This window comes from Malaclemys terrapin, chromosome 2 (genome assembly GCF_027887155.1).
Source record: "Malaclemys terrapin pileata isolate rMalTer1 chromosome 2, rMalTer1.hap1, whole genome shotgun sequence".
In the NCBI taxonomy this organism is placed as follows: domain Eukaryota; kingdom Metazoa; phylum Chordata; order Testudines; family Emydidae; genus Malaclemys; species Malaclemys terrapin.
In genome coordinates this window covers 170,660,073-170,670,076 of record NC_071506.1, presented here as the reverse complement: position 1 = coordinate 170,670,076, position 10,004 = coordinate 170,660,073, and the positions used below count along the sequence as shown (strand labels likewise).

At 39.7% G+C, this 10,004-nt stretch overlaps 1 protein-coding gene across 2 annotated transcripts in view; it reads right to left on the bottom strand.

The window, feature by feature from the left end:
- Nucleotides 1-10,004, bottom strand: part of CTNNAL1 (catenin alpha like 1) — a 138,171-nt gene that overhangs the window by 1,586 nt on the left and 126,581 nt on the right. For both annotated transcript variants that reach the window (XM_054018540.1, XM_054018541.1), the window contains 6 exons: nucleotides 8,421-8,471; nucleotides 8,162-8,316; nucleotides 4,783-4,831; nucleotides 3,123-3,179; nucleotides 2,841-2,960; nucleotides 68-151 (listed from right to left, as the gene is read on the bottom strand). In XM_054018540.1, coding sequence (XP_053874515.1) covers nucleotides 68-151; nucleotides 2,841-2,960; nucleotides 3,123-3,179; nucleotides 4,783-4,831; nucleotides 8,162-8,316; nucleotides 8,421-8,471 — 516 coding nt within the window. The remainder of the gene's footprint in view (nucleotides 1-67; nucleotides 152-2,840; nucleotides 2,961-3,122; nucleotides 3,180-4,782; nucleotides 4,832-8,161; nucleotides 8,317-8,420; nucleotides 8,472-10,004) is intronic.

Here is a 10,004-nt window from a genome sequence, read left to right as displayed (position 1 = left end):
AAACAAAAGCTGAGAAGCAGGATTGGTTTTATTTGTCCTCATTGCTGCAAATGGATCATTAACTCACCTTTTTCAGTAGCTTGTAGCTGAGTGGGAGAACTTGGGATAAAATGGTCATCACACCTTTTGTTTTCCGAATGCATGTGTCAACCTAAAACAGAATTAATGTAAAAATCATAATCAGATGAGAATCTCACATGCTGACCCTTTAAAATATGAACTGATTCTTCTTTTTTAAAATTGAAGAACAGTCTCTTCACACTTATGAAATGTATCTGTGTGACACACACGGACTCAGCTTGAATTATTAACAGTATTTGTCCGTTGACATTTTCCCTGTTCTGTATTGGAAAATGAAGGGTTAGTTGTCTTCTACATCCTACGGAAAGAATAATTTATTTGTAAGAGGGATCTGACAATCCAATCTATGGAGGTAGAGGTTTTACCTCCTTTCACAAAACAAGAAAGGACCAATCAGAATTCAGAACCATCCAGGATATACCTAGCTCTCTTGAACTCCTCATCTGGATTTTTCTGAACACTTGAAGGATGGAATTTAAGATGACAGCAGTTTTCAGTAATTCCACATTACCCTACAGATAGCATCTGTCTTTAACAACTGGTAAGGGTATGCACTGAACACCAAGACTGCAGTTCTATGTCACTATATGTTCTCTTTCTGAGAGCATGAAAGAACAGGTACATAGCTGTGGATACTTCTACATGTGTTGTTCACACAATTTCCATTGTTGGCACACTTATGCCTGACATTGGATTCTTTTGAATAGCAGTGTCCATTTGGACCATGCCTGTGCCCTCTTGGTTCCCATAGCCCACGACATAAAGAGTGGGGAAAAGTGGACAGAACATGGAATCTGTGTGGATAACACATCTCAAAGATGCACAGGAATTGTAAGTAACCATTCTTTCTGCAAATGATTTTCTACACAAATTCTATGCTTGGTAATCAACAGGCAGTTATCCAGCAGGTAGGTGAGCAGAAGCTTACTTGAACAGTGTTTGTAGGACGGCCCTGCCAAAACTAGCATCCAACATGAAAGCTTTCACCAGGAACAATGAGTGGAAAATGTGTGGATTGAGCTTCATATTGCTGCTTTGCATATCAGATAACCAGGTATTACCTAAGCAGGCAGCTTGAGCCCTGGTGGAATGAACCCCAATAGGTCCAGGTACATCTTAGCCACATCACAAAAAGTCCTAACAGTCAGAGATCTACTTAGAAACTGTCTCTGGAATGACATGAATTGTGCCTTAACCTTTTCAGCAAATGCCAAAAGTGTCAGAGACAAGGTGCATATTATCTTTTACTGGACCAACTTCTGTTGGGCAGAGAGAGAAGCTTTTGAGCTGCACAGAGCTCTTCTGGTCATACACCTGCACATTGTTTTGTTTAGATATGATGAAGCCAGTGCTCTTACAACTTCTAATGTTTGAAGCTTCATTTCAGCCAGGGTAGAGTGTAGTTTAGGGAAGAAAACTGGGAGATTAATTGACTAATGTGAAAGTTGGAAACCACCTTAGGCAGAAACTTGGCTGACAGTGACTCTGTCCTCATGAAAGACCATGTATGTTACACCAAATACACATCTTGCAGGGTATTTATCCATAAAAGATATCATGTGAGATGTCTACAGAAAGCTCCTAATTTGTCAACTCAGTCACTGTGAGATGTATACATTTAAGGAACACTGTATTTATATTGAAAGTATGCTTCAAGGACTTGGACTGAAAAGTAAAGTTTAGTCACCAGGATGTCTCAATGGGAGCCCATTTGGGCAAAGAGAGTGTTATTACCCCTCCCTGTCTGCCCAGTGATGCAGTGCAGGCCCAAGATTTTAGCCTTGCCCAATAATAAGACTTTGAATGGGAAACCAACAGATGCAATGACAGTCAAAATCACTTAAAGGTAAAAAAAGAAACTTTACAACAAGACAGATGTTCACCCTCGCCATGAACAAAAGCAAAAGACTTTTCAGTATAGTGTGGAGAAAGATACTCTGCATCTCTTCACCCTTAAGTGGGTGGGGGCATTTATGAACACTTAGATCCTGGTTTGTCTGAAAAACTGTTACCTAGCAGTATGATAACTGTTTGAGGTGTGGGTGCAGCAAACCAGAGAACTTTGCCAAGCAGTACCCATGGGGGTGGTGCTCATCTCCTCTGGCCCCTTAGTCCCTCCTCTGGCTAGTTAAGAGCAGCACTGCCCCAACACCCCTCGGACCCTTTGTACTGAGCATCAGAATTGAGACTCCAATACAGAGGGGGTGGAGTACCTGTCTGCACCTACATCTCCAACAGCAGCAGTTACCATACAGGTATGTAACAGTCTTTTCTTCAAGTAGTAGTTCAAAGAACTGGCTTAATTCTTTCCAAGTAAAATGCCAATGAATAAAACATCCAATGAATGAAGACGCAATCTGCATTTGAATGAGAGTTGGAGAAAAACACAGATAAGTAAACTTAAGATGGAATTGTGACACCACTTCAGACAAAAACGTAGGGTGAGGCCTTAAGGCCACCGTGTTGTTGAAAAACTGAATATAAGAACTGTTCATTCTGGGCAAGACAGCACAACTGGGGAATTAGTGGGACAGAGCTCATATCCTTGTGTGGGGGATCACAAAGTTCTGCATTCTCATCAGCACTCATGCCTGTTTTGTGATAAAAGAAAAAAACCCTACTAGAATGGATCAGATTTAAATCAGCAGTTCTGGTTTTTGTGCGAACAGCTGAAGTAGGCAAATAAATAAGATTTCAAAACAAGGCTTGGATGCTTCTCCCGGGCCTAGAACATTTGTGTTTTTCTTTTTAAATCTTACCTTTGCAAAAGTAGCATTTTTCCCCTGAACAGTGGTTTTAGCTGTTATCTGAAGCTGCTGGCACACAGGGATCAGCTTGTCAATCTCCAACAAAAGCAAAGGTTTGTCATCGTCTTCTAGCTGAAATACATTTTAAGACGTTAAAACCATTCAGTGTTACAATCACAGAACATATATGTAAGTTACAAGGAAAACCAGTGACCCCAAGCTTCCAGGCAAACGTAAGTGTAATAAAGTGGGGAAGTAAATAATCACTTTTACCATTTATTAGTCATACATTACCTGATTAGAAAAGGCAGTGAGAACTGAAGCAAGCTTTATGCCCTCTGTAGCAAAAACCTGACACAGAAAAAAGTTATTCAGAGGAGTTTGTTTATTTTGCAAATACATTGGATAGTTCAAGAACAATAGACCAGTGGTTCTCAACCTTTCCAGACTTCTGTACCCCTTTCAGGAGTCTGATTTGTCTCGCATACCTCCAAGTTTCACCTCACTTAAACTACACCTCTACCACAATATAACGCTGTCCTCGGGAGCCAAAAAATCTTACCTTGTTATAGGTGAAACTGCGTTATATTGAACTTGCTTTGATCCACCGGAGTGCGCAGTCCCACCCCCCCCCCGGAGCACTGCTTTACTGCATTATAGCGGGTCGCGTTATATTGAGGTAGGGGTGTACTTGCTTACAAAATCAGACAAAAATACAAGAGTATCACAGCACACTATTAATGAAAAAACTGCTTATTTTCACTATATAATTATAAAATAAATCAATTGGATATAAATATTGTACTGACATTTCAGGATACAGTATAGAGTACTATACACAAATCATTGTGTGAAATTTTAGTCTGTACTGACTTCGCTAGTGCTTTTTATGCAGCCTGTTGTAAAACTAGGTAAATATCTAGATGAACTGATGTACCCGCAGGGATACACATACACCTGGTTGAGAACCATTGCAACAGACTACTACTTAGTAGTACAACAAAGTGATGTGCTAGAAAGTTAAAGGCAGAGGGAAATATTTCTTTGCCATGCTCTGGAAACATTTAAAGTTATATACATCTGCCTGCATTTTTTAGGCAATTTTGAAATTACACAATACAGGACAAAATGACATTTTCTCAGATAAAAAAAATTGCTTTCCCTGCAAAGATTCAGAACATGGATGCAGAGTGATGAGGTTTCATTTTAACTCAGTGGTTCCCAAATTTTCTTTGTTGAAGTCCCTTGCAAGGATTTGGTAAATGGATACCTCCTGGTGCTCCTGTGTTCCCATGTGTTGCCCTGAGAGTTGCCACTACTACCCACTCATCCCCCATCTCCAAAATTAATTTTCTATCCCGTGTCCTTTTATGTTATATTCTCTTGCATTCCTTCTGGTCTTTTCTCTTATTTAAATTCTTTTGCTTTTCCCCCTTCCTCCTGCTCCAAAGAAGGCTGCATGCTGCTCAGGGAAGGATGGAACATCAGTTACAACTGAGCTGAGTGTCACACAGCAGAGAAATCTGTTCCTGAGCCTGCAGAAAAGTGAAGGGGCCTTTTAAGGAGCAGTACAGTCTCCCCCGTGCCTCCTTGAGATTAATCTGGTATCTCAGACTATTAATAGTCAATAAACAAGAGTCCCTTCACAAACTTACTTGTACAGAAATTTTACACCTTTCTCAAAGTAACATCCAAATTATAGAAAGTCAAAGCTTGATGAACACAGTCTTAATATTTTAATAGTAGCCCCTCAAACGAATTCCTTAAATGCAGGTATGCTGGCTTTCAGGGAAAATTCTACCTTAGTTATGGGATGTCTGGGAATTTTTAATGCTAAAGACCCCAACTGCAGAACTTTAAATTGCTCTGTAATTCAAATACAAGAACACCACAAGCTGGCCATTAACAGCATCTTAGATAGTTTACTAATCCCTGTTTCCTCAATATAAATTACCTCTGCTTGGTGAAATAAATCCTGGGTAGTCTTCAACAGCCCTTCTCCTCTGAAAGAGACAATAAATATCATGTACAGCTGGTGATCGCTTAGTCTGTTCCCTTGTTTTTTACATAATATGGTTTACATGCTTTTTCTCCTCCTAGAACTTTGCCAAATGTAGCCATTATATATAGCCAGTCTGCTTATCTGAACAGAGGACTGGAAGGAACATCCAAGGTCACAGAGTTCAGTCCCCTGCTATCAGAGGCAACCCCCCATCATCTAATCCATTTCACAAATGATCCAGTTCCATCTTAAAACCAATTAGGTTGTTTGCCTCCGCTACTCCTATTGTGAAGCTGTTCCAGAACCTCACTTCTATAATGGTCAGAAACTTTCTAAATTCCAGCTCAAATTTATTCACGGATAGTTTATATCTATTTTTTCTTGTGCCAACATTGTCCTTTAGCTTTAAAAGTTCTTCACCCTTCCTGGTGTTTACCTCCCTGATCTATATCCCTAAGCATATAGCAGAAATTCTTGTTATAAATCCCTAAGTGCTTGACCTTGTACTTTGCACTATTAAATCTCATCTCTATTACTCCAGTCCTCAAGGTCATCCTCTTCTTCCTCTGTAATATTCCTATGCTCCTCTGGATTGATGCCTCCCAACTTTGTGTCATCAAATTTTCTGAGCACCCTCCTTTCTGTGCCAAAGTCCCCAGAGCAAACCTCGAACTCCACTAGTAACCTCCTTGCCAGCCAGATAGTTCCAATTTCAGCACAACCTATTGACATTTCCACTACAGCCAGTCAATCACACCCATCATTCTTAAACTAATCCTTATCTTCTCCAGTTTAACTAATAATTTCCCCTGTGGTACTGTATCAAATGGTTGAGTGAGGTCCAGATAGATTAGATCTAACATTTCTCTGGTCTAAAAAGAATCCAAAATAAAACACCAACAATCAGTTCTTATAAAAAAAAAAACATACTATATTAGTTTACCTTTGGTAAACCCATTTTCCATTTACCCCGTGTCTTGTTCTGAGGTCTTACATATTATTGGGGTCAGATTAATGAGTCTGTAGTTGTCCGGATAACTTTTTCTCTTTCTTAAATATAGGTACTATGTCTGCTATTCTCCAGTCATATGGTACCATCCCTGATTGGACAGATTAAAAATCCTTGCTACTGGACTTGCAATTTCATGTGTCAGTTCTTTTAGTATTCTGGGATAGAAATTATGTCCTGCTACCCTGAATGCATTAAGCTCTTTGGGTTTGGCTTTCACTGTGGATGTAATCATTTCCATTTCTATACACTCCTTCCCATTAGCCGTCATGCTTTTGCCCTGTTATGGTGAGAGGCACCAGTGACTGCTCTAATCACAAACCTCTTTGAGACTGGGGGCTTGTCTACACTATGCAGCTTTTAGCGACAAGGCTGTGTCGACACAGCCTTGTTGCTAAAAGTCAGCGAGTGTGAATGCTCTTTTGCAGTATTTTGTTGGCACTTTTGCCGACAAAATACTTCCAGCCCCGTGAGCAGCATAAGCTTTGTCAGCAGGGGAGTGCTCCTGCCGACAAAGCCGCGTTCACACTGCCGCTTGCGTCGGCAAAACTTTTGTTTTTCGCCATTTTTTTTTTTTTTTAAGTACCCGCGAAAGACAAAAGTTTTGGCGACAACTGTTCAGTGTAGACATACCCTGGGTATGGACATGCCTTTCAAGTAATGTCACTGTTAATCAGAAGTCCGCTCCCACCTAAAACAAAAGGGGGTTGTGAACCCACGCAGGAGTTTGCACTAAGTGGGCTGAAGGTTTTTGCTGAGATATGTAGGTGTGGGCGTGTGTTTGGGCAGAACACAGACACTGAGAATAAACAGAACACAGAGAGAGGCAGATGCAAAAAGTAAGATAAGACAAACAGTTGCAGATTACAGTGTGACCAGAGAAAAAAGCTAGCAAGAGCGCTTTTGGGTCTGGTGTTGGCTAAAGAGGCTTGGGGCTGTAAGCTAAGAAATGCCTCCTGCATTCAGAGAAGCAGGACTTTGTACATTCCTTGTAAATAAACAAGTTTTCATCAAAGAAAATACCAGACCATCAATTTTTAATGCCAACTGGAACATCTCCAAGATCCCTGAAATTTTATTAGACCCTCAGATAGAAAAGGGGCAATAACCCCCAAGATCTGCATTGTAATCCTTACTGAAAATTAAGGCAAAGTATACATTTAGTTTCATTATCCCTGATCTCTACCCCATCCTCACAGCATGGCGGCTCTACATCTTTTCTTGTTCTCTATTTATTTATATAGTTAATCTTTTACTATTTTAATTTCCTTTGTTTCAATTTGATTTGCTTCAAGTAAATATTTTATTATTTAGATAAAACCTCCAATAATTAACTTTAAAGCTACACATTTAACCAAAGTCAGGGAAGGCAAATATTAAAAGGTTCTCAAAATGTTAACTTGCCCACACTGTACAAAATGTATATTTTCAATATCCTAACAAGTTGTCATTTTCTGTTAGTTATGATCTTTCCAATTTTTTCAGTCTAACGCCAATCTTTTTCTCCCGCCCAAGTGGGGGAGATGATTACATATTAAGTGATATTTAAATGTAAAGCCTGAAGGAATTTTTCTGTCATTTGTGTTTATTGATGAGCAAAATGTCATTAGATGCTGAAGTAGTAGTTTTTTCATTCTTCAATAATTTCAATAGCTGCAAGGGTTTTTTCTCATACTAAAAATCAAAATGAAAAAAATCACATCTAGACTGAGACATCTCAGTGCAAAATGAAATTTTTTCAGGCAGTTACAAACATTGGAACATGAAGCTCTTATGAAAGCCCTGCTGCAACCTTAATTGCAGCTTTCACAATTTTGAAAAACAGAATGTAGCTACTTTTTTTTTATAAGTTAAAGAAGGATTAACCTTAACATGCGACTTTTTTGTTTTTTTAAAATTACATTTGAATAATGTCTTTTTTTTTTTTTTTTTTTTTAAACATAAGCATTGAAGTTTTCAAAGCTGACGAAGGGAGTTAGTCCCACAATTACTGTTTGCCTTTCAAATGGGAGTTGTGTGACTAACTCTCTTGGTCAGCTTTGAAAATTTCAGTGTGTGTTTCTTTAAAAAAAATAAATCTTTCATAGAAGGTCCTAAAAACAGCTGCTTGCCAACAAAATCATGTCCAGCACTTAGAAAAGCTTACCAAGCTGTTTATTGATGAAGTATTATACACTAGAATATAAAATCAGGAGGCATATGGATGAAACTCAATTATAGGTCCCTCTAATGTTCTGCTTTCTTGATAAAGCGAAAAACTGTCTGGTTCCTTAAATTCTACAAATACTTTTTTTCTTTTTAAACTGTATTCAGAGTAATTACCTGGTAAATAAGTACATGAAGTGGGCCATGCTGGATATATTTTGTCCATGGCGCACAATCTCATTCTCCTGGTCCTCCCATTTCTCAGTCTCAGAGTCTACATCAGATGTGAGCAAATGCAGTTCTAATCCAAGTTTTCCAAGTTTTGCTTGTTCCTGTACATGATAAACTTACTGCATTTTTTTCCACTCACTACATTCTTTATACAAATTAACAAATAATTAAAAGGTTCAATACTAAATAGAGGGAAGCATCTTACCTCAGTATCAAGTCTGTCTGGCTTTAATGCTTTCAGATTTGCATTATGCTTCTGTTTCAAACAAAAAATAATTTGAAGAAAAAAATTTATAAAAGGTATAGGCAGTCAATTTAGTAACAAGTCACGGAGTAAAATATAAGGTCATCTTTATAAGTACTTTGCAGAATAAGATTTTAGTAACTAAGACAGAGGCCTACATGTTCCATATGAGAGATTTTTCTGTGTAAGGAATGGGAAACTCTTTCCTACTTGGGGTTTCTTCTGAAACATTCCTTATGGAATGTGGAGTGAGATTTGTATCCAAGGAAAAGCGAGGAGGTTCTGCCCCTTAGACTTCCAAAGTTTCACCCAGACCCCAAAGCCCCCCTCCTGCATGGCAGCATGACCCGCTCACAAGCCAAGTAGTCCTTGCGGATAGCTGCATCCTTTTTATATCACCTCTCAGGGGTGATTTTGAAGCTATAGAAAAGAGCTACCTACTGGTTGACTCATCATCAGCTCTTTGGCAGGTCTCCAAACTGAAATCCACACAAACCCAGGAGGGGCACACTGCTTCCAGTGGCTGCTGCTCCTCCTCCTGTGCCACTCAGATCCTTATTGACTGTAATGGCTGGAGGCCAACACAGGAACATTCAGTGAGCTCGAGCTGTTGCTTTTCTCATTCCATGGATTTGCTCTCTTTTATAAATGTCTTACTATGGGCCAGACAAGGATACCCTCGCTCAGGTTGAGTAACACCTGACTCCATGGCTGGTCCTACCGACTTCAAGGCAATCATGAATTAAGCTGCTCTTCAATGTAATATCAGAATCTGTCTGTCTGTGTTTTGTAAAGCAATGGTTCTAAATCTTTCCAGACTGCTGTGCCTCTTTCAGGAGCCTCAAGCCCAAACCCCATCACCTGGGGCTGAGGCATGTAACTTAGCTTCAGGGGGCCTCCTGTGGCATGGGGACCCAGGCAATTGTCCTGTTTGCCACCCCCTGAGACTGGCCCTGCACTTGTGACCCTCCTAAACCCTTCCCGCATCTACCAGGTTGAGAAATACTGATCTAGATGAGTTGACGTACCCCCTGGCAGAGCTCTGCGTACCCCCAGGGGTAGGTGTACCCCTAGTTGAGAACCACTGTTGTAAAGCACCTAGGCACAATGCAGCCTCAATCCTGCTTGTGGTTTCTAGGCACTAATGGAATACTATTACTGATCTCCTGCCACAATTGGCCACTCACTGTTATTTAACTTTCATGGAAGTTCCTGCCAAAGTTCCCAAAGGCTTATTATAAACTATGAATGTCTATCCAAAATACAGTTATAAAGATCTAATTCTGCATATGTACTAGAAATGGAGGGGGAAAATTGCACTGGCACCAAATGATCCACCGGTACATTTATAGTACCGAATGTCATTTAAGTTTGTTTTGTGTAATATATTTTATATGTACAGTGGATACTGCTTCTTATCAACCTCTTGGTTCACAGAAAAAAGTTGCCAGTATCTGGAAGTTGCCAATAAGCAGCAGGCAGGCTTATGGGGCTGGAGCCAAGGAATACATTTTAACTGTGCCCTTTAACCATGTATCAGAGGGG